Source organism: Capricornis sumatraensis, chromosome 6 (assembly GCF_032405125.1).
Source record: "Capricornis sumatraensis isolate serow.1 chromosome 6, serow.2, whole genome shotgun sequence".
Taxonomy (NCBI): Eukaryota; Metazoa; Chordata; class Mammalia; order Artiodactyla; family Bovidae; genus Capricornis; species Capricornis sumatraensis.
Window position 1 is genome coordinate 33,461,468 of NC_091074.1, and position 25,070 is coordinate 33,486,537.

Here is a 25,070-nt window from a genome sequence, read left to right on the forward strand (position 1 = left end):
GTATGGAGTAGGCAGAGAACTGATTCAATAGTGATTTGTTTTCTGCCAGATAAATCTGGCAAAGAGAAGGGGGCTAGGGTGCTGAGAAGAGGTCAAGAAACTGAGAGGCCAGGGCATTGGAAAGGGCAATACATGGACAATGAAATCATCAAAAAATTATTACAGGAGTAACGTTGGAGACAGAGAATTAAATGCGAAATTTCAGAACAAGGTCCAGCAACCTGGAGATCTTATACTTGACCTCCACAAGGAAGAGTTGTGGGTGACCGCATACATTTCAAATAAGCTGGTGGTTTTAGTGAGGCAATAATGGCTAAACTGGTGATAAGAAATAAGTAGGATACCCACCCCATTTCCAGGTCTGGTTGTATTGATATACGGCACGTTGAGGAGAAAGCAATCATCAATTGACAGGGCTGCAGAGGAAAGGTATATGCGTAGATTTCTTAAAGTAAGAAGCTGAAAGGAACTTTAGGGTTAGGGCACTTTAGGGCATAGAAGATTTTATTAATAATAGACCCGACACTCAGAAATGAGGCGACATGCTCAGGGTTACACATATACTGAGAATAGCTGAGAATGCCTTTTCTACTACACTGAATAACGGCCTGTGGTTTTTATCTGACGTAGTAGGCATATACGAGCGAAAGGAAACACAGAGATCAGACAAAAAGTCAGAAAGCGCGAAGCCAAACAATGCCGTGCTAAAGCCTGCAAGCGCGAAAAAGTTCCCCAGCCCCGCAAAGCCTTATGGGTCTTGTTGTTCCCCGCCGGTCTTGGGCGGAAAAGACCGAGGGGAGGGCGCATTGCATGGCGGGAGATATAATCCTCCCAGGAAGTCCGTCCTCCGCCAGGAGTCGGGCGGCGTCTTCCGGAAGCGCGGGACGCTCGGTTTGTGGTGTCTTCGCTCTGGCCGCTGTGCGGTACTACAGTTAGAGGTTCTATTTTCCTGAGACTTTAGAATTTCAGGCTACTTGAGGCCATTTGAGGCGAAATGGCTCCGAACGAGAGAGGTTCAAGTGTTGGCAGTGGAGGGGCCGCAGCCACCTTAGGCTGCCCTTAGGGAAGAACCCTGAGGGGCCCTCTCAGTCCTTGGAGCCTGTGCTTTCTTCCTTTGGCGGGCCCTGCCTACCGCGAAGATGAGGTCGGCCTGGGTCACTTCTTTCGAAAAGAAGCGTCTGTGGATGTACCTGCAGGCGCTCGGCTTCGAGCCTTGTCTGGCGACCATAGCCTGCGGAAATACCGTGTCACACACGCACTTCGGAGTGTAAGGAGGACTGGGCTGGCGGCGGGGGTGTCTGAGACTGGTTACGTTGGTGCAGCCCGCCCTGTTGCGGACCGGCGGGTTGATAATTAGGTAGTCGGTTACTGTGGTGCGGCGCTGGCTACAAAGCCTTTGCTCCTAGCGGCAGCTGACCTGGTGGCAGAGACTGTCCGTTATGGAACCTAGCCGGGAGCGCTTTGTAGGAAGTCGAGTCTGCAGTTGGGGCGAAACTGGAGGTGGGGGCTTAGTCCTGGTTTGGTCGTGAATCTGGTTGGTCTGTGAAGTCAAGGGAGGGGGCGATTTGGTAACGGAGAGCCATCGCCTTCCATTGTATAGAAACGCCGTTAGGACTCAAGGGGGGCTTTTAAAGTAGTTGCTCTTTAGTTTATACTTTTTACTTATTAGACTGAAGCATTCCACAGAATGATGCTAAAGCTGAAACTCCAGTACTTTGGCCACCTCATGCGAAGAGTTGACTCACTGGAAAAGACTGATGCTGGGCGAGGGGGGGATTGGGGGCAGGAGGAGAAGGGGACGACAGAGGATGAGATGGCTGGATGGCATCACCGACTCGATGGACGTGAGTTTGAGTGAACTCCGGGAGATGGTGATGGACAGAGAGGCCTGGCGTGCTGCGATTCATGGGGTCGCAAAGAGTCGGACACGACTGAGCGACTGAAATGAACTGATGCCACAGTTAGCAAAAAACCAGCGGAGAGTGGTACTAAGGTGAAAAGTAAAAGCTCCTTCCTACTCTGCTATAAATGTTACAGTCTCATTATAAAAAGAAACTTTTTTTATATTTCTGTGTCTTAGCAACTTTACACAGTATTATCTTCCCCACTGAAGGCCAACGAAAATTTGGGATCCTGTTCTCAATCTTCTTGACATTCGTAATTACGTTATTTCCATCCTTCTTGTGACAGTATTTAAATAATGTGCTTAGTCCTCTATTTCTTGATGTATTAATCTTAAAAGTATCTCTTGATTTCCCGCTAAGTAATTTCACAGTGAAAGTAGCCTTTTCTTTATACGAAAATTAGTTCACCTACACTTACTACCCTCTTTTGCCTTCTCCCTTTTCTTGACTTTTTCAGCTGTATTGAAATTGTTTTAGTGTCAAGATTTAGAGACTCCTAACCTCTCTGTGCCTTAGTTTCCTCATCAGTAATATGGGTGTAGGGCTTCCCTGGTGGCTCAGTGGTAAAGAATCTGCCTGCCAATGTAAGATAAGCTGGTTGGAACCCTGGGTGGGAAAGATCCCCTGGAGGAGGAAATGGCAACCCACTCCAGCCTTCTTGCCTGGAGAATCCTGTGGCCAGAAGAGCTGGCAGGGCTCCAGTTGGTGGGACACAAGTGAGCACCTGCTGTCAAGGGTTAGAGCAGTAATTATAATAAGTTTTGCTTGGGAACTATTTGTTTAGAAGTTACTACTATTTATATATAGAAATGCTTTGTCTAGCCTAAAAATTGACAACCAGTGGGTAGCATTTATCAAGTTATGATTCTGTATTAATAAATGTTACATTTATGTCACATGATTTGATGCCCCAAAGTATGACAGAGAAGTTTAAATCTTGAGGCCTCCACTGAGAATGATTCCCATTGTCAGTGTATCATTTCTATTGTTTTGGCAATCCTAGTTTTTTCTCTGCTGTGGTTTGTACAATTGCAGTCTGCTTTCTGCCTTTCAAAATTAACTAAAATCAGTCAAGTTTTGGTTCAGTGATCTTTTTTTTTTTTTTTTTACAACATTGTCATAGATTTCCACCCCCCATCTCCCCCACCATGTCTTTAGAGTCATCTTAGTTGGTTAGTGGAAGGGATCTACTCTTTTGAAACAGACATCCCCTTTAAAATTCTTTAAGCATGAATATGGCATCAAATTTGCTTTAAAATTAAAAAAAAATTTGATTCACTTAGTTGATTCACACACACACACGCACACATCAGTTCACTTCAGTCCAGTCACTCAGTCATGTTTAACTCTTTGTGACCCCATGGACTCTAGCACACCAGGCTTCCCTATCCATCACCAACTCCTGGAGCTTGCTCAAACTCATGTCCATTGAGTCAGTGATGCCATCCAGCCATCTCATCCTCTGTCGTCCTCTTCTCCTACTGCCTTCAATCTTTCCCAGCATCAGGGTCAGATCTTCGTATCAGGTGGCCAGAGTATTGGAGTTTCAGCGTTAGTGTCAGTCCTTCCAATGAATATTTAGGACTGATTTCCTTTAGGATTGACTGGTTTGATTTCCTTGCAGTCCAAGGGACTCTCAAGAGTCTTCTCCAACACCACAGTTCAGAAGCATCAATTCTTTGCCGCTTAGCTTTCTTTATAGTCCAACTCTCACATTCATACATGACTGCTGGAAAAACCCGTAGCTTTGACTAGATGGAACTTTGTTGGGAAAATAATGTATTTGCTTTTTAATATGAACGTGTGTGCGCATGTGCGCACGCACACACACACACACACATACGCACAAACACACACACACATAGAGAGAGAGAGGCTGTGCTGTGTGTATCATGCAGCATGCAGAGATCTTAGTTTCCTGGCCAAGGATTGAACTCACACCCTGTGCAATGGGGTGCAGAGTCATAACCACTGGACCATCAGGGAAGTCCCACATTTACTTATATATGTTGGTGCAAAATTTTATGTGTTTCTAGTTTCTGTGAGCATGTAATGGTATAGTCACTTTGCTTGTAAAGTTAAATGTACACTTAACATATGATCAAGTAATTCCATTCCTAGATACTTGCCCCAGAGATTTGCATTTTGGAAAAATCATGCTGGTTGTATTACAGAGAATGGATTGGAGGGAGAATCAAGGCTTTGCAGTTAGGTGGACCTAAACTACAGAAGGCAGTGGGAATGGAAAGAAAAGGTGATTCATTCACTTTTTACTCAACAGATATTAATTGAACACAGTGTTGGACCTGGGTATACAGTGGTGAACAGAGCAAACATAAACTTTTCCCTTATAAAATTTTAGTCTAGTGGGTGAGCAAACCTTTCTTTAAAAGTTATCCTTTTTAAAATTAGAAGTGTTGAAGAGAACAGGGTACTATGTGAAAAAAAAAATAACAGGTTTGAGAGATGATAAGGAGGTAGGAACTTTATTTGTATTTTTTTTTGAGGAATAGAAACATTCCAAGGATAAGAGTTATTTGACAAAAAGTTAAGCGTGGGAATTTTAATGTTAATGTTTTTCCAACTCAGAAAGTTTATTTCAGGAAAATAGCTTTATGTGTTCACAGAGGTACTTAGATCTATTTGTCATGTCATCTGTATTATGAGGAAAATCAAACTACTTTCTAATGTTGAGATTAAATAAAATACTTCATGTTAAAGCTGCAAGTACAGTCACTAACTTCATATGACTGGTGGAGATCAGCTGAGTTACTGCTTGTCAAAGGCTTAGTTAAAATAATACCTGACCAATACAGTCAATAAATTTTAAGTCTTTTATTGTCAGAAAATGTTGGTTGGTATCACATCATCACTTATCTTAGCCGTGGTTTTCTCTTTACCTAATTAGACTTTCCCTTTCTTTTTGTAGAATGTGTTCATTGAAATAAAGTTCTACCAGTTTTCTATTTGATCTATATTTTCAGAGCCAAAATATAAAAACTTGCATGTGTTACTTAATTGGTTATAAATGCATACATGAAATAGAAAAATTAATTTGTTTTGACCTCTTGAACAGAATGAAAACTACTAATCTGTATCAAACTCTTACACAGCTTTTTGTGATACTGTTTTATTAACCTTTTCTTTTTTTAACCTCTTCCTGTCTTTATTTCCTTTTAAACCATAGGAACATGTTTGACAAGCTGAACCGTGATGCCTTTCACATAGTTTCTTATTTTTTGTTTCAAACACTTGACAAGTCTCTCACCAAAGAAGTTTTCAAGTGAGTAAAAGTTATTTTATTTTTGTGAGGGACTTAAAAAAGGGATTATGATTTGATATAGCGAGAATTTCAACTTTGGCTTTCAACTATTATTTTGAATGTATGTTATAAATATTAGGTTTGAGTCTTACAGATTTAGTACTTAACCTTTATTAATCTGAGTCCTTTTTTTCAGTACTTGAATTCATGGTAGATTTCATAAGTATATGGATTTTATTTTATACATATATAATTCCTAACTTCTTCACAGTCTTAATTATTAGGATAGTTAATTGATACTAATCTAGCCATGCACTTAATTTTGTTTTGATTTTTGTTGTTAACTACCTCTTTACTCCTTTTTTTATAGGCAATGTTATTTGTTTTGTCTGTTTTTATTTCCTAAAATCTCTGTAAATCATTATTATTTTTGTCATAATATATAGAAGTATCAAGTGCTATAGACAAAGATCATTCCTATTAAGTTTAGCCTATTGTCCTATACTGTTGTATATTAAATAGTATAAGCAGAGGTAAAAATGTGAATAATCACTAACCTTGATTCCAAGTTATTTTGTAGGCGATTTGGGTTTCATCTGTCATAAAAAAGTTCAAATTTGTTTTAATATTTATGTTGTGTCATCATTATCTTAAATAGTAAGTCCATTGTTTTTATTTATGATAATTTAATAGTCTTGTCTTCAGTTAAAGTTTTGAGTGACCAAGAGAACAAGTATATTTGAAGCATATTTTGGAAATTCCTATCACTATATTATGGGCTTCCCTGGTGGTTCAGCAGTAAAGAATCTGACTGCAATACAGGAGACAGGGATTCAATCCCTGGGTTGAGAAGATCCCCTGGAGGAGGGCATGGCAGCCCACTCCAGTATTCTTGCCTGGAGAATCCATGGACAGAGGAGCCTGGCGGGCTATAGTCCAGAGGGTTGTAAACAGTCAGACACAACTGAAGCAACTTAGCAGGCATTCAGGCATCACTAAGTTATAGGGCTTCCCCTGCTCAGATAAAAATAGATTTTTGGATTTTTTTCCTTATTATAAACAAAATAGAGTTTATTTAAACCAATTCAGCAAATACAGAAAAAGTTAAAGAAGTAAAAATCATTCTTAAACCCCACTAGAAAATATCACTGTTGTTATTCCAGCCTTTTAAACTGTTTTCTATGCATACTTAATTTTTTTTCTGTGAATACACAAGGTATGTTATGCTATAGAAATATGAAAAATATGGGGCCCTCAGCAAATAATTATGCCTCAGAATAAAAATGTAGATAAAACTGATTATCAGTGGGAAACAATAGGCAAATTTTAAAATCCATTATTCTTTACTAAAACTGAATTTTTAATAATTTTATATCTTGTTTGTCCACAGAACAGTAGCACCTAACTGACTGTGATATGGGTTATCCCTAGGGGTCATGATCTCTTAGGCCATTCTTCTTGTGCTTTTCATATGTAACCATTTATGTTTCTCTCTTTTGCCCTGGGCTTAACATACTAATTTATTTACACCATCTTTCTATGTTAGCCTAGTAAATTCATTGAGCATGTTGTCTTCTTTAACTGATTTTCAGTAATTTTAATAGTGATTCATTCCTATATTCATCCCTATGTATTCATTGATTATTCACACTAAACAGAGTTTAACCCTATAGATGTTTATAAGGAAAAAGCCCTAATTTCTTACAGGGTGGTCTCTCTTTAGTTGAAATTTATGAATGTTAGCCTTCAGTTCATTTCAGTCATGCAATCGTGTCTGACATTTTATGACCCCATGGAATACAGCATGCCAGGCTTCCCTGTCCATCACCAACTCCCAGAGCCTGCTCAAACTCATGTCCATCAAGTCAGTGATGCCATCCAACTGTCTTGTCCTCTGTCGTCCCCTTCTCCTGCCTTCAATCTTTCCCAGCATCAGGGTCTTTTCCAGTGAGTCAGTTCTTTGCATCAGGTGGCCAAAGTATAGGAGTTGCAGCTTCAGCATCAGTCCTTCCAATGAATATTTAGGACTGATTTCCTTTAGGATTGACTGGTTTGATTTCCTTGCAGTCCAAGGGACTCTCAAGAGTCTTCTCCAACACCACAGTTCAAAAGCATCAATTCTTTGGCACTCAACTTTCTTTATAGTCCAACTCTCACATCCATACATGACTATTGGAAAAACCATAGCTTTGACTGGATGGCCATTTGTTGGCAATGTCTCTGCTTTTTAATATGCTGTCTAGGTTGGTCATAGCTTTTCTTCCAAGGAGCAGTGTCTTTTAATTTCATGGCTGTAGTAACTATCTGCAGTGACTTTGGAGCCCAAGAAAATAAAGTCTGTCACTGTTTCCATTGTTTCCCCATCTATTTGCCATGAAGTGGTGGGACCGGATGCCACGATCTTTGTTTTCTGAATGTTGAGTTTTTCCCAACTTAGCCTTGATTTAGCAATAATGTTTCTAGTGAGTGAAAGTCACTCAGTGGTGTCTGACTCTTTGCAACCCATGGACTGTAGTCCATGGAATTCTCCAGGAAAGAATACTGAAGTGGGTAGCCATTCCCTTCTCCAGGGGATCTTCCCAATCCAGGGATCAAACCCAGGTCTCCCACGTTGCAGGTGGATTCTTTACCAGCTGAGCCACCAAGGAAGCCCAAGAATACTAGAGTGGGTAGCCTATCCCTTTTTCAGCAGATCTTCTGACCCAGGAATCGAACCAGGGTCTCCTGCATTGTAGACAGATTCTTTATCAGCTGAGCTAGGAGATAAATTTGATATTTTAAAGTTTTGCTGAGTTTGTTTTTCTGTTCATAAGTCTAATTTTTATTTTTGTTTTAAAGACATTGTTGGCCTCCATTTGATCAAAAGCGTGATGTTGAATTCCGAAAACTTTTCTGTGAATGGTTGAAAAAGATTTCTGTAAGTATTCTCTTTCTAAAACTTTTGAGCAGTTGAAAACTGAAATTTTTTGTCTGGCTTTATTGAGGTACATTAATTTTTTTAAAGGTGAAAGCTTCTTAATGCTTTTATGCTAACAGTATAAATAAGAAATATCAGAATAATACTTTCTGGTGGTTTTGATTTGGACTCTGTTTCTGGGAAAGCAGTTTTTTGACTAAGTGCCTTGGAAATAGGTTTTTGAGTTCCTAGGAATTTATATAACAGTTTTTGTTTAAAGAAATAATTTTGACTCTAGATTATTTTAGCTTGTGTCCCCAAGTAGTATCAATAATTGTGACTTTAATTTTTAATTACTTTTTGTGACTGAGCCTACCAAGAGCTTAGAAAGATTCAAGAATTTAACTTGTGGTTCAAATGTAGTAATTCTGATAAATCCTGTTGTGCTTCAAAAACAGTATGATGTAAATATAAAGGTTATCATTGATAATGTCTTCAAATTATCTTGTTTCTTTTTATCATAGGCCGAATGTGGAAGTAGCTTTCCTCAAGTTGTTGGTTCACTATTTCTATTTCCGGTTGGTCCTAAGTTTATTCATGTAATGTATCACTTTGCAAGATTTGTTGCAGTAAAATATATAAAAACCCATTCTAAAAGTAAGTTAAACTTATGGTAAGATTTTTTTTTTCTCTTTGATTCTTGGTTTTTATTATTTCTTATAATTTGTAAATCATCAAGAGAGTTTAATAAAATAAGATAAAGATATTATTTTATCTCAACAGGCAAATAGTTAATGTTTTATTGGAACTGCAGTTTGAAATCCTGTCATAATGAACATAAGTAGCAATGCGGATTATTATGTTCTAATACAGGGTTGGGGAACATTTTCTATGTGAGATCTGACAGTGAATGTTTTACACTTTGTGGACCACAAAAGAGTCTCTGTCACATACACTTTTCTGTGAATTAAAAAAAAATTTTTTTGTAATACAACGCCTGAAAAATGTAGAAAGCAGGCCTAGTTTGCTGACCTCACAAAAATGGGCCAGGTTAGACCTACAGGTTTGTAGAAGGCAATGGCAGCCCACTCCGGTACTCTTGCCTGGAAAACCCCATGGACAGAGGAGCGTGGTAGGCTGCAGTCCATGGGGTCGCAAAGAGTCGGACACGACTAAGCGACTTCACTTTCACTTTTCACTTTCATGCATTGGAGAAGGAAATGGCAACCCACTCCAGTGTTCTTGCCTGGAGAATCCCAGGGACGGCAGAGCCTGGTGGGCTGCTGTCTATGGGGTCACACAGAGTCGGACACAACTGAAGCAACTTAGCAGCAGTAGCAGACCTACAGGTTATAGTTTGTGTATAATACATTGTATTAAATGTTGTATTGAATTTGTTAGAGATTTAGTTTGACTACTGGCAATGTGTTGGAATATTTTGGTTTGAAATTGTGTTTTAAAGGGATTTGATCTAATTGCTAAATCTTAGAAACAAAATACTGATTTTGATGCTAAGACTTAATGCCATTTGTAGCTTATTAAATATGCTGCTCTGTTTGAGTTGTGCTCATAAAACATGGGAGGAAAAAGATGAAAACGTTGGTGCAGTACAATCCCATCTTCCAGTTTCTAGAGATAACCACTGCTGACATTTTTATTTCTTTTAGGTGTTTTGTTGTTGTTGTTTCTTGTTTTTTTTTTTTAGTGTCATATTGTACATTTTAATTATTTTGAGTAATACATTCTCATGATTCAAAATTTAGAAAGTGAAAAGTGTCTTCCACTTCTGTCTAGTGATATCTATAGCGGTGCTATCTATAATCTAGGTTACCTGGATTCCCTTTTCAGAAGCAGCCATTGGAATCAGTAATTCTGGCAAATATGTATATATTCTTTTTAAACCCTAAATGGTGACGGTTTTCAGTCTTGTGTTTTTTATGTAACAGTGTATATTGGAGATCATCACATATCAGTTCATAGATCTTATTCTTTTTCTCTCTTTGGAACTGGGTATTTGAATGGGTGTGTCATAGTGTATTTAATCACACATTTGTTCTGACAGATATTTGGCTTTTTCCCCCCCTAATATTTTGCTGTAAAAACAATGGTACAATGACAAACTTTATATGTATATCATTTTGTGTGTGTTCAAAGTATATATTGTGTTTGTGCGTATGTGTATTTGTGTGTGTATATATATATATGTACAGTACCTTTTTTCTAGTTTATCTTCTCTGCATGGTTTTTTAAAACATGTACGTGTGATCTCATTTTATAAGTATTTGTATATTTTAAATTTAATGTGGCATGAGCACTTAACCAGTTTTTCTATTAGATGATCCATTTTAGTTACATGTAACCCAAACTGTTTTATATGAATCATGTGTATTTGGATTTGGCAAGAGTTTATTGTACAAAAAGCTTTTAGGCATGGGTTATCTGATTGCTTATTTAAAGCAGTTTCATTTACCATATTCAGTTTATGGATGACTTCTATATCCAATAAACTCATCTCCTGTTAAATATTTAGAATTTTTGATTCTTTTTTTGTGGGTGATCTAGCACCTGGATTTGTCATGTTAAGTATGGTGTGAGGCCGTTGTTTTCCAGCATATCTATCTTTATTGTATTAGCCATCTTAAAGTAGGATTTATTACATTTTATTGCACATGAAAACCCAGACTCTAAAATGATTGGATGGATTTTTCTCAGGATCTGCTTTGATGATTAGTAACATAGCCAAGAATTACTTGAGAAATGGAGATTGGTTTTATTTGGTTGTCTTATCCTGTTGGTCTTACTAGGAAGAAAAGTAGGCTGATGGCAGCAATGAAGGTGATGTGATCTCACCTCATCCCTTCTTATTTTCTTCCTTTGTTGTTAAAAGGTGTGTTAAGAAGTTGCTTATGTGTAATAGTGTATTTGTTCATGGATGTTTTGTGCTGTGATAATAATTATTTTGGGCAGATGGATTCTAAAAATTTTTAGTTATGTAAAATAACTCAACTTCAGATAATCCTTTTTTATGTATGTTCAGTCATTTAGTTATTTAGTTAGTTATGGTCCCCATGGACCATAGTCTGCTAGGCTCTTTCTCTCCATGGAATTTTCCAGGCAAGAATACTGGAGTGGGTTGCCATTTCCTACTCCAGGTGATCTTCCTGACCCAGGGATCGAATCCTTCTCTCTTATATCTTGTGCATTGGCAGGCGGATTCTTTACCACTGTACCATCTGGGAAGTCTCCAATCCTTTTTTAGTTGCCTTCTTTAAAAAACAGGTCATCCTTGCTTTTATTGAAATGAGTTGTACCTTTGTGTATATTGTCATACCAGCTTTTAAGGAGTTTTTAGCTAAGTGAGGTTGTTAATTTCTCAACAGTCTCACATTTTTTATATTAATTAGCTTGTAAGTCTAAGTTTGGGCTTTCCTTGTGGCTCAGATGGTGAAGAATCTGCCTGTAATGTTGGAGACCTGGGTTCGATCCCTGGGTTGGGAAGATCCCCTGGAGGAAGGCATGGCAACCCACTTGAATATTCTTGCATGGAGAATCCCCATGGACAGAGGAGCTACAGTCCATGGGTTACAGAGTTGGACATGACTGAGCAACTAAGCCCAGCATAGCACAAATCTAAGTTTTCTATATTTTATCTTCCATGTAGATTCTTCTATACGTTTTACAGAGACATTTAATGTAAAACCACAAGATTTGCACATATGCCTTGCCAGATGCCTTGTAGCACGTAATAGATTTTTACAAGTTTTGCAAAGAGAAGATTGTGTTACCCAAAAATATCAAGAAAATGCACAGTAAGTAATACTTTGATAGTTAGAAAATGAAAATTCCTTTCTTTTTGAACAAATGTCATCAGTATCCCTTTGGTGGCAGTAATTCATGAATACCTCAAAACCCCTTGGCAATTACCTTTTATTTTTCCATTTTAAAGCCTGATCACTTCTGAATAAAGTACTTTAAAACTTTAGGCATGCTGTAAATGAAAGTTTAGAGAAAAGGAGGATGTCAATTTTGTTCAAAAATTCAGTTTCTTCAGGTATTTTTTCTTTTAAACATGAAAATAAAATTTTAAGCTGTAATTATAGTGCTCATTCTATTTTGTATCCTTTTTTCTCTTGATATTTTATTCTATAAATTTTTCCATATTGCTTTAATGTGTTACTTTTAATGTCTACTTAGCATCTGTTGAGAAGGTATGTTGGTTTCTTTAGCTGTTTTATATTGTCTTATATTTATTTACATTCATCTATTCAGCACATTTTTTTTTAAATTTGTACCTCTGTGTGCCAGATATTGATTATACACTGGTCCTACAGCATTAAACAAAGAGGCAAGGTTCTTACTCCCAAGACATAGATTATGTCTGATTTTTAATAATTATAAACAACTGTAGTAAGATAGCTTTTTAAATGCTGTCTTATCTATTATGAAAGCTACAAAATCCTTTAAAATCTCTTTAAAACTGCAATGTTGCCTGTGTAGGGAACAAGGTATAAAGAAGGTTGAGAAGTGCTTGCAAATGAGACTCTCAACCAGGGCTGAACATTCTTGCAAACGAGATGTTCTGCCCAGTGTAGGGAACTAGGTTTAAGGAAAGTTGAAAAGTGCTTGCAAACGAGACTCTCAACCAGGGCTGAACATTCTTGCAAACGAGATGTTCTGCCCAGTGTAGGGAACTAGGTTTAAGGAAGGTTGAGAAGTGCTTGCAAACGAGACTCTCAACCAGGGCTAAACATTCTTGCAAACGAGATGTTCAGCTAAGAATCCTGTTTGTTCCCGTGGGAAAAGAACATTTCTTGCACACAAGGATGTTTCTCTGATTCCTCAAAAGGAACAGACCCTAGGACAAAACGGATTCTAAGTTGATAAGGAAGTTCCCCAAAACAAAGTCTTAGCTGCAGTAAATAAGTCAAGGTAAAGGTTATTTTGCCCTGCACCTGCGCACTGTATAGTCTCGGAATCATAGTGCTTGGCAGCTTACCCTGTAGGTTGTTGTGCAAGGGATATAAAATAAAGCAGCTGTAAGAAGCAAGTGTTAAAATATAAAGATTTAAACCACTCTGCAGTGTTGGTGTTTCATTCCGTCGCCGGCAGCCTGCCTTAGGTAACGTTTGAATTTATCCCCTAAGAATGTGAGGTAAGGATAAGAGAGCAGGGTAGTCTGACCTCCAGCATTTTTACCTGAAGTCAGAGTTTATGAACCAAGAAGTTCTGGTTTATCTCAGTAGTCCTGCCTATATGTTACATCACTCTTGTAATTCTTAAAGGGAGCCCTGCAAGACTAGCTACTGGTATGTTTGGAAGAGTAGCCCTTAGAGGCCTTGAATAAAGATATGAAATGGGAGTAAATATCAAAGTGGTCTATACTGTTGTAGTAGAATTATAGCTGTCATTTTGTATGTTTTTGTTGCAGATTATCAGTTAAACAGGTACGAAATTTGAGATCAGAATATATGGGACTGCAAAACCAAATAAAAAAGTAAGTGACTTCTAGAGCTGAAAGTTGCCTGAAGTATTAGTTTAACCTCCTGCATGTTATAGGTTAAAAAACAAACAATGAGATTAGTTAAAATAACATTTCAATACCTAGTTGATAATAAGACAAAAACAGGTTCCTAGTCTAGGACTAGGAATTAGAAAATTCCATAATTTTCTAATAAATTATGGTAGCTTTGAGGTTGAATTTTATTTTTGCTTTTAATAAGAATGGTTGTTAGTGGGTGGGTTTACAGATTAATTACAGATTAATTAGCTCTTTAGATGGTAAGTTACCATTTTTAAAAAATTGACTAATGAGATTATTTAATTTTTAACTAGAATGGAACCCTGTGATGACCAAAGTAATATACAAGAGAAAATTCAAAAGGTGAGACAACTTTTGAAGGGAGAAATTTAATCTTTCTTTTGTGATATGCAGTGTTCACTGACTTAACTGAACTCATGTATGTCTCTTTTTGTAACAGTGTTATACATTTTTTAAATTCATAAGTTGTATGGACATAAAAGTATCAACAGGTGCCTTTCAGACACTTGAATATAATAGAAAAAATTAGCTTATAATCAATCAGACTAAACATATACAACACAGTTTTAAATTTGGTTAATTTAAAATCTTTCACTCTAGCAAGGAAAGTTCAGTTTGATTGTAAGTTAATCAGTGATATTTATCTAAGCAAAAAAATACATGATTTGAAGGAGGATAGTGGTAAGTTTGGAAGAAAAATGAGAAGTCACATTGAGACTGGCATGAGGAATCTGGCAGATATAGATGATCTGAGGCTTTCAGAGGTTGGCTTTAACAAATGTGGGGTAGGAGAGTTTCTTAGGTCTGTATTTGGATGAAATCTCTCTTAAGCTCTTTGTTCTTATTCTGTGGTCACCAAGCTGCTTTGGAGTACTGATTTGACTTTTTAGCAGTTTGTCATTGGAAAAGGTGAGTGCCCTCCTCAGGATCATGAATCTGGCCTCATCATTTTATGGCAAATAGAAGGGGGAAAAGTGGAAGCAGTGTCAGATTTTATTTTCTTGGGCTCCAAAATCACTGCAGATGGTGACTGCAGCCATGAAATTAAAAGACACTTGCTTCTTGGAAGAAAAGCTATGATAAACCTGGAACAGTGTATTAAAAATCAGAGACATTACTTTGCCAACACAGGTGTGGATAGTCAAAGCTGTGGTTTTTCCAGTAGTCATGTATGGATGTGAGAGTTGGAGTATAAAGAAGGCTGAGTGCTGAAGAATTGATGCTTTTGAACTGTGGTGTTGGAGAAGACACTTGAGAGTCCCTTGGACTGCAGAAGATCAAGTTAGTCCATCCTAAGGGAAATCAACTCTGTATATTCATTGGAAGGACTGAGGCTGAAACTCCAGTAATTTGACCCCCTAATGCAAAGAGCCGACTCATTGGAAAAGACCCTGATGCTGGGAAAGATTGATGGCAAAAGGAGAATGGGGTGGCATCTCTGACTCAATGGACATGAATCCGAGGAAACTCCAGGCGATAGTGAAGGACAGGGAAGCCCAGCGTGCTGCAGTTCATGGAATTGCAGAGTCAGACACAACTTAGTGACTAAACAACAACAGGAAATAATTATTCATTAATTCATTGACTATTCATCGATCATTTGCTAGACAGTCTTCTAGATATTATGGACTAGAGCATTGAAGAAAACAAGCAGAGTCACTTCCTTTATGGAGCTTCTAGTTCAGTGAATATGACTATTTCTGTTGTTGAATGTAGTATCTTTGATTGTAAGCTTAATAGGTTAGGTTGGTATGAAATCCATTAAGAGTTTTCATAGCAAAAAATTTTATATATTTATTTGTCTTAGTTGTGGAATATAAAATCTTCAGTTGTGGCTTATGATATCTAGCTCCCTGACCAGGGATCGAACCTGGGCCTCCTGTGTTGGGAGTGCAGAGTCTTAGCCATGGGACCACCAGAGAAGCTCACAGCTATCTCTCCTGAGTTTAGGTAATATTTAGTTTCCCTGAGTCAACTTTGAGCCACTGACAAGATAAAATTTCTAGACTTGAAAAATCTGAGACCCAGATCCTAGATCTTTGTACATTCACCAAGGAAATGCCATCCTATGAGATGTCTAGATGGCCAGCCAATGAGACTTCCTTTGTGGGACAACTTTTCTTTGTGCTGTGAGAAGACACAGACATTAACACAAATATATTTTCTTTCCTTCTCTCTACTTTTGTAAATTCTTTTGAGGCATAATGACATACGTGCAAAAACGTGCAAAAATCATTGTATGTAGCTTGACAAAATTTCACAAAGTGAACACATCCATGTAACCAGCATTTAACTTAAGGAACAGAATGTTGCCATCACCCCGGGAGCATTGAACCCCCTTTCACTCATGGCTGTTTCCTTCTAAGAATAAACACTATCCTCAGTTCTTACACTAAAGATTAGTTTTGCCTGTTTGACCCATAAATGGGCATGTATAAAATATATTCTTTTGTATTCAGCTTCTTTCACTTAATGCTGTTTTATCCATGCTCTTGTATGTGTTCATTCTCATTGCTGTCTAATATTCTATTTTATGAGTATAGCAAAATATACTCTTTTTACTCAAGGTAATTCTTTGGATTCATTACAGTTTTTGACTATTACAAATGAGTGCTATGACCATTCGTATAATTAATTTAATAAACATAGGTTAATACATAGTTTTTGACATTTTAACTCTTTGAAACTTGAATGACTCTTAAAAGTTGATATATGGTGTTTTCTTTTTTCTCCTGAAAATCTTTTATTCCTCATGAAAAAAATCTCCTTTAGATTGATGGCGTATCAGAATACAGGAAATGCTAATTGCATCTTGAGAATGTAAGGTTTCTTAGGTATGTTTTGCAAATCATAATGGTCTAGATTCTCCTGAGAAATTCTGTAAAGTGCTGTTGAAAGTAGTATCAGTGCTTTTAGACTGTTAAAGTAGTTAATTTTTTTATCAGAAGCCATTCCAGGAATATTTCATTTGTTCCTGGGAAAGAGCATGTATTTGTGTTTTACATTTCTTTAATGTATGTATAGACTGATTATATGTAGACTTTAATATTTGTTTATGTTTTCAAAGGTTCGGTCTTTGTGGACTTCAGTGAATGAAACACTTATATTTTTGGAAAAAGAGAGAGAAGTTGTTAGTTCAGTCCTTAGTCTTGATAACAATTATACTTTAGATGGAACTAACATTGCTATCAATATTCCGAGCCTCTTACTTGATAAAATTGAGAAACAAATGGGTCAGGTAAGCATTTGATAATTAAGGAAGCTTTTGTGAAAACTCCTTTTACTTAATTATTTTATGTATTGTATATTGTTTTTCTTACAATCTTTTTCTACTGTCTTCAGAATTTACTTTAGTGTGTGTATCTGGTGAATCTTTCATAACGAGGGGTACTGTTAAGGGTGTGTATATTTATATCTGTCAACTTTTATTAATTGTCTATACCTTTTATGGTGCTACATCATACAGTGTAGAGAGTAGGAGGTACTTAATAGGAAGATGATATGGTACCTAATTCTTTATAAATTCTCAAAGAGAGCAATAATGATCTCTGATAGCTAAGTTTCTTTTTAAAAAATTTCTTTTTATAAACTCTCCGTTTTCTTGTTTTTCTTTGATCTTGACTCGATTATTTTAAAGTCTTTTCTTTTAGCTTTTGTGATCTCAGTGTCTTTGCCCTCCTGTGGTGTTTCAGACTACTGTTTCCATTTTTCCATTGGTTCCTTTTTCTCTGACTCTTAAGTGAATGTGTTTCCTATTATTCCTTTAATGGTCTCGTTTCTTCCTCATGTTATAAATTATCTGTACATTCTTACCCAGTTCCATGGTCTCATCAGCCTCCTGTACAATAATATTACCAAATTGTTATTTCCAGTCTCTCCTCTTCAGTGCAAACTGTATCAAATTTTTCCACTTGCTTTATAGGACATTTACATCTGAATCACTACTTTTTTTTTTCTTAGTAAATTAAAATTTATTAAGATTGACTTTATTGTCATGTAGGGGATATAAAGGCTTCCCAGGTGACTCAGTGGTAAAGAACCCTCCTGCCAATGCAGAAGACTTGGGTTTGATCCCTGGATTGGGAAGATCCCCTGGAAAAGGAAATGGCAACCCGCTCCGATATTCTTGCATGGGAAATCCCCTCGACAGAGGAGCCTGGCAGGCTACAGTCCATGGGGCTGCAAAGAGTTGGGCATAACTTAGCAATTAAACAACAATAAGGGGATATAAAGATAAAATATTGTGACCCTGAAGAACTTTAATGGGTAACATGTCACGCACTTCAAATTCAGAGTACATAAAAAATTAGGATCTGTAAACACAAGTTTCTATAGGAGTTAGGCAGGTAGTGTCATATAAATTAAGTATACTAATTGTGTGTAACAATAGGGATAAAGTAAAAAATGTTGTTGCATAGTTGCTAAGTCATGTCTGGCTCTTTTGCAACCCCATGGACTGTAGCCCACCAGGCAACTCTCTCCATGGGGTTCTCCAGGCAATTATACCAGAGTGGGTTGTCATTTCCTTCTCCAGGGGATCTTCCCGACCCAGGGATCAAACCCATGTCTCTTGCATTGGCAAGCGGATTCTTAACCATTGAGCCACCAGGGAAGCACCAGGAAATGATGAAATCTTTTAAAAAAATATTGGTAACTAATTCACATGATTTTAAAACTTTGGAACTGTACAGGCCAAATAAAAATGTGTAAGTTTGGAATCAGTCTTTAGGGGCCATTCAATTTGCAACTGTTGTTAAAAAATGAATTCATGATCTTTATCGAAGCCTGATCTTTCTCCTCAATCTTTATTTTGCTTTCCATTTCTTTGCATTTATTTTATTCTAGTTTTCAACTTTTTTTACACGATACAAAAATGTAACATGGTGTGTTAATTCTTCCACAGTAGTTTTCTTTGGATCAGAATTATTTACATCATTTTATTTTTGTGTAGCTTTTTTTTCCCACTCTTGTAGCCTTTTTATATATTAGTGAGAGACATAAATATGTTCTTATAGCATTCTATTATCTTAAGAATATATAGTTCACCACTTTTTTTCCTTTCTGAATCCTTAGTTACACATAGGAAATATTTATGAGGCTGGAAAATTGAACATCTTAACAGTTTTTTGGTTATTAAATGAAGTCTTGAAAGTAATGAAATATGAATGTTGTCAGACTGACCAAGCAAGACTGACAATAGACCTTCACTTCCTTGAAGAAGAGACCAGATTTCAGAGAGAAAGACTGTCAGATCTGAAGCATATGAGGTACACTATGAAGATCTTCTGTTATTTCATTTGGGGAAGAGTAGGATGGTTTTGATAATTTCTCAGCACAGCTCTAGTTAACACCTCTGTAGCTTTGGCAAACAAATGTGAAAATTTTACTGGTACTCAAAAACCATATGTCATCAACTCCTAGAGAGACACATGAAGTAGAAAGAAAAATTAATGTAGTTTTCTTTTGTCTGGTGTATATTACTTGTCCTGAGCGATAGTTCTTAATGAAATAATTTAAGCTTTTCTCTAGCTTTCTTTTGTGGTGGTGGTATGGTATTTAGTCACTAAGTTGTGTCCGATTCTTTTGCCATCCCATGGACTGTAGCCCACCAGGCTCCTCTGTTCTTGGGATTTCCCAGACAAGATTAGTGGAGCAGGTTGCCCTTTCTTACTCTCTGGGATCATCCTGACCCAGGGATCAAACCTGTTGTCTCTTGTGCCTCTTGGATTATCAGGTGGATTCTTTATCACTGTGTCACCTGGAATGCCCTGTGTATTCTTTTTTATTTTTGTTCATTTTTTTTCAGTTTTTAAAATTGGCTGTTAAATTTTTTAAATTGAGGTTTTTAAAGAAGAGTTTAAGGTTCACAGCAAAACTGAGAAGTTACAGAGGTTTCCCAGATACACCACAAATTCTTATTTCAGTACTTTTTCTTACTCCTTTTTATATATTCATGTTTTGAATGAAGTTATTTTTTATTCCATCATAGGTATAAAATAACAGAAGCTCTCAAAACTATAAGACATTCTATTGTTGAAAAACAAGAAGAATGGCATAAAAAGTGGAAAGAGTTTCTTGGCTTATCTCCTTTCAGTATAGTTAAGAGTTCTACTCCAGTAAGTAATGTTGACTTGCCTTTTGGAGAATAGTTTAATTTCTTGTAATCTCTTGATTTATCATGTAACAAGTGACTTAGAAATGCTGTATGTGTATATGCTTTTCATCTTTTCATCTGAGCCTACATTTCAAATATTTTGGTTTCTGTGATTTTTCTAAATACACATTAGAATGTTCATCAAGGTGTTGTTATGATATGGTTAATATTTTTAGATTCAATGGATTGTGTTAAAAAGAAAATGAGATATTTCTCTTTATGTTAGGTTCTTTTACATTTGAGGCATAGTTGGAGGACAAAGTAGTCTTCTTCTAATATTGTATTCTTTAGTTTAAAACAGTTATATAATTTGTTTGGCAATTCTATCTTTATTATGGGAAAAAGAAATCATCCTTTCATAGGTTAATTTAGTATTGTTATTATGGTACTGAGTAAAGTGTGTATATTTCAAAATAACAAATTCTTTGTTTTGAGGCTGTGGATCTTTTACCGCCTATGTCTCCACTTTCTTTTGATCCTGCCTCAGAGGAAGCATATGCGAAGAGCATTCTTTTACAGTATCCTGCTTCACTTCCAGGTTGGTTTTTTACTTTTTTTCTCTTTTAAATTTGCCTTCATTAATATTTCTCACTATAATAATAGTTCTTACATATTCTTTCATGTTTTTTTTTTCCCAGTTATATTTTGTGGTGAAATGCATATAGCATTTTGGTCATTGCAAAGTGTCCAACTCAGTGGCATTTAGTAAATTTGCAAAGGTGTGCAACCATTACCACTAGCTACTTCTGTGGATTTTTATTATCTCAAAAGAAAACTTGGTACCTATTGTGCAATCACTCCTCATTTCCCCCTCTCCCCGACCGTGACAATGACCAACATGCTTCCAGTCTCTGTGAATTTGCCCTACACCATATAATAAGCTTATTGTGTCTCCTTTCTTTACTTGCACAGTTTTTTACTGCATTAATCTTTGTATTGTTTCCACCATTTGGCTACTATGAGTAATGCTGCTGTTAATATTCATTTATAAGTTTTTGTGTAGAAGCCCACATTTTTTTAACATGAAAGAAGAATACCTAACCATTGCCTGTTTCTGCAGTTGAGATTTTTGCTTTAAATGTGTATTTTTCTTTGCTAAACCATTTGAAATGTTAACACTTTACTCTTAAGTGTTTCAGCATGCACTCTCATGAAAATAAGGACTTTCCTGTTTAATTGCCATTAATTATATATTTAAAATTAATAATAGTTCTATAATATCTCATCCAGTTTCCTCAAATATCATACCATTGTCACACCTCAAAGTTAATTTCTCTGCAATATCTAATAGCCATTTCATACTTAGTCTCCCCAGTTGTCTGCTGCTTGTGTACAAGAAATTGTTATTGGGTTCAGTAAATGTAAGGTAGATAGGTAGAGGAATAAGTGAATAAAAAATGTTGAAATATGTAGCCAGTGAGGAGTAGGTCACAGTAGAGTTCAGGCAGGTATTTGATCATGGCAGCAGTCAGCACAGGACTTAGGAAGAAAAGGATAACCACAACTAGCATAGGTGATTTGTTTGAGAGTCAGGTGTATGTGAGGAAGACACTAATTGGGAAACATCATAGACCAGAGAGCACGGGTCAAGGATAGGAGCCAGCAGAAGTGTAGACAGAAAAGACTGCATAGTTTGATGAATGAAGACTTTCAGATTCAGAGCATTATTTATGATGACAATTACTTTGATAGTTGTTGACATATCTGGTTGGCATTATATTCTCACTTCAGCTTGGAAAGGGCCTTTTTACTCTTGGCATACTTAGTTTGAGTGAAAGTTGCCCAGTAATGTCCAGCTTTTTGCGACCCAATGAACTACAGCATGCCAGGCTTCCCTGTCCATCACCAACTCCCGAAGCTTGCTCAAACTCATGTCCGTTGAGTCTGTGATGCCATCCAACCATCTCATCCTCTGTTGTCCCCTTCTCCTTCTGCCTTCAATCTTTCCCAGCGTCAGGGTCTTTTCCAGTGAGTCAGGTCTTTGCATCAGGTGGCCAAAGTATTGGAGCTTCAGCTTCAGCATCAGTCCTTCCAATGAATATTCAGGACACATTTCCTTTAGAATTGATGGTTTAATCTCCTTGCAGTCCAAGGGATGCTCAAGAGTCTTCTCCAGCACCACAGTTCAAAATAATCAGTTCTTCGGCACTTAGCTTTCTTTATGGTCCAGCTCTCACATCCATACTTGACTATTGGAAAAACCATGGCTTTGACTAGACAGACCTTTTTTTGGCAAAGTAATGTCTCTGCTTTTTAATATCCTGTCTAGCAGGGTCATAGCTTTTCTTACAAGGAACAAGCGTCTTTTAATTTCATGGCTATAGTTACCATCTGCAGAGATTTTGGAACCCAAGAAAATGAAGTCTGTCACTGTTTCCATTGTTTCCCTACCTATTTGCCATGCAGTGATGGGACTGGATGCCATGATCTTTGTTTTTTGAATGTTAAGCCAGCTTTTTCACTCTTCTCTTTCACTTTCATCAAGAGGCTCTTTAGTTCTTCGCTTTCTGCCGTAAGGGTGGTGTCATCTGCCTATCTGAAGTTATTGATATTTTTCCTAGCAATCTTGATTCCAGCTTGTGTTTCATCCACACCAACATTTCACATGATGCACTCTGCATATAAATTAAATAAGGAGGGTGAAAATATACAGCCTTGATGTACTTCTTTCCCAATTTGAACCAGTCTGTTGTTTCATGTCCTGTTCTAACTGTTGCTTCTTGAACTGCATACAGATTTCTCAGGAGGCAGGTCAGGTGGTTTGGTATTCCCATCTCTTTAAGAATTTTCTACAGTTTGTTGTGATCCACACAGTCAAAGGCTTTGGTGTAGTCAATAAAGCAGAAATAGATGTTTTTCTGGAACTCTCTTGCTTTTTCCATGATCCAGCGGATGTTGGCAATTTGATCTCTGGTTCCGCTGCCTTTTCTAAGTCCAGCTTGAACATCTGAAAGTTCACGGTTCACATACTGTTGAGGCCTGGCTTGGACAATTTTGAGCCTTACTTTGCTAGTGTGTGAGAGGAAAGCAATTATGTGGTAGTTTGAGCATTCTTTGACATTGCCTTTCTTTGGGATTGGAATGAAAACTGACCTTTTCCAGTCCTGTGGCCACTGCTGAGTTTACCAACTTTGCTGGCATATTGAATGCAGCACTTTAACAGCATCATCATCTTTCAGGATTTGAAATAGCTCAACTGGAATTCCATCACCTCCACTAGCTTTGTTCATAGTGTGGCTTCCTAAGGCCCACTTGACTTCACATTCCAGGATGTCTGGCTCTAGGTGAGTGATCACACTATTGTGGTTATCTGGGTCATGAAGATCTTTTTTGTACAGTTCTTCTGTGTATTCTTGCCACCTCTTAATATCTTCTGCTTCTGTTAGGTCTGCACCATTTCTGTCCTTTATTGAGCCCGTCTTTGCATGAAATGTTCCTTTGGTATCTCTAATTTTCTTGACGAAATGTCTAGTCTTTCCCATTCTATTGTTTTCCTCTATTTCTTTGCATTGATTGCTGAGGAAGACTTTCTTACCTATCCTTGCTATTCTTTAGAACTCTGCATTCAGATGGTTATATCTTTATTTTTCTCCTTTGCCTTTAGCTTCTCTTCTTTTCTCAGCTATTTGTAAGGCTTCGTCAGGCAATCATTTTCCCTTTTTGCATTTCTTTTTCTTGGGAATGGTCTTGATTGCTGCCTCCTGTACAACGTCACAAACCTCTCTCCTTAGTTCTTCAGATACTCTTAATCAGATCTAATCCCTTGAATCTATTTGTCATTTCCACTGTATAATCATAAGGGATTTGATTTAGGTCATACCTGAATGGTCTAGTGGTTTTCCCTACTTTGTTCAATTTCAGTCTGAATTTGGCAATAAGGAGCTCATGATATGAGCCACAGTCAGCTCCTAGTCTTGTTTTTGCTGACTGTATAGAGTTTCTCCATCTTCGGCTGCAAAGAATATAATGAATCTGATTTCGTTATTGACCATCTGGTGATGTCCATGTGTAGAGCTGTCTCTTGTGTTGTTGGAAGAGGGTGTTTGCTGTGACTAGTGCATTCTCTTGGCAAATCTCTGTTAGCCTTTGCCCTGCTTCATTTTGTACTCTAAGGCCAAATTTGCCTGTTACTCCAGGTATCTCTTGACTTACTAATTTTGCATTCCAGTCCCTATAATGAAAAGGACATCTGTTTTGGGTGTTAGTTCTAGAAGGTCTTGTAGATTTTCATAGAACTGTTCAATTTCAGCTTCTTCAGCATTTCTGGTTGGGGCATAGACTTGGATTAATGTGACATTGAATGGTTTGCCTTGGAAATAAACAGAGATCATTCTGTGGTTTTTGAGAGTGCACCCAAAGACTGTATTTTGGACACTTTTATTGACTATGATGTCTACTCCATTTTTTCTAAGGGATTCTTGCCCACAGTAGTAGATATAATGGTCATCTAAGTTAAATTCGCCCATTCCAGTCCATTTTAGTTTTCTGATTTCTAAAACATTGATGTTTACTCTTGCTATCTTCTATTTGACCACTTCCAATTTACCTTGATTCATGGACCTAACGTTCCAGGTTCCTATGCAATATTGTTTTTTACAGCATTGGACTTCTCTTCCACCACCAGTCACATCCACAACTGGGTGTTGTTTTTGCTTTGGCTCCGTCTCTTCATTCTTTCTGGTGTTATTCTCCACTCTTCTGTGGGTGCCTACTGACCTGGAGGGTTCATCCTTCAGTGTCGTAACTTTTTGCCTTTTCATACTGTACATGGGGTTCTCAAGGCAAGAATACTGAAGTGATTTGCATTCTCTTCTCCAGTGGACCACATTTTGTCAGAACTCTCCACCATGAGCCATCTGTCTTGGGTGGCCCCACACCCCACACGGCATGGCTTATAGTTTCACTGAGTTAGACAAAATTTCCATTACTTTTTAGAAATCACATATAAGTGAACCATATAGTATTTGTCTTTCTCTGACTAGTTTCAATAAACCTAATATTCTTTAGGTCCATCCATGTTGTGGAAATGGCAATGTTTTACTCTTTTATGGCTGAGAAATATTCATATAAATATCCATTATGTCTGCATGTGTGCTATGTTGCTTCAGTTGTGTGTGACTCTTTGTGATGCTATGGACTGTAGCCTGCCAGGCTCCCCTGTCCATGGGATTATCCAGGCAAGAATACTGGAGTGGGTTGCCATGCCCTCCTCCAGGGGATCTTCCCCACCCAGGGTATGAACCTGAGTCTCCTGCAGCTCTTGCATTGCAGGCAGATTCTTTACTGCTGAGCCACTGGGGAAGCCCAAAATATCC

General features: G+C 37.4%; 1 protein-coding gene across 1 annotated transcript in view; it reads left to right on the top strand.

Annotated features, from left to right (window-relative positions):
* Positions 1–1,139: 1,139 nt before the first annotated feature.
* HAUS6 (HAUS augmin like complex subunit 6) overlaps positions 1,140–25,070 on the top strand; it is a 38,032-nt gene continuing 14,101 nt past the window's right edge. The window contains exons 1-11 of the mRNA XM_068974331.1: positions 1,140–1,267; positions 5,092–5,187; positions 8,005–8,083; positions 8,587–8,719; positions 11,724–11,871; positions 13,491–13,556; positions 13,895–13,943; positions 16,669–16,839; positions 18,675–18,868; positions 19,696–19,717; positions 20,191–20,293. Coding sequence (XP_068830432.1) covers positions 1,140–1,267; positions 5,092–5,187; positions 8,005–8,083; positions 8,587–8,719; positions 11,724–11,871; positions 13,491–13,556; positions 13,895–13,943; positions 16,669–16,839; positions 18,675–18,868; positions 19,696–19,717; positions 20,191–20,293 — 1,189 coding nt within the window. The remainder of the gene's footprint in view (positions 1,268–5,091; positions 5,188–8,004; positions 8,084–8,586; positions 8,720–11,723; positions 11,872–13,490; positions 13,557–13,894; positions 13,944–16,668; positions 16,840–18,674; positions 18,869–19,695; positions 19,718–20,190; positions 20,294–25,070) is intronic.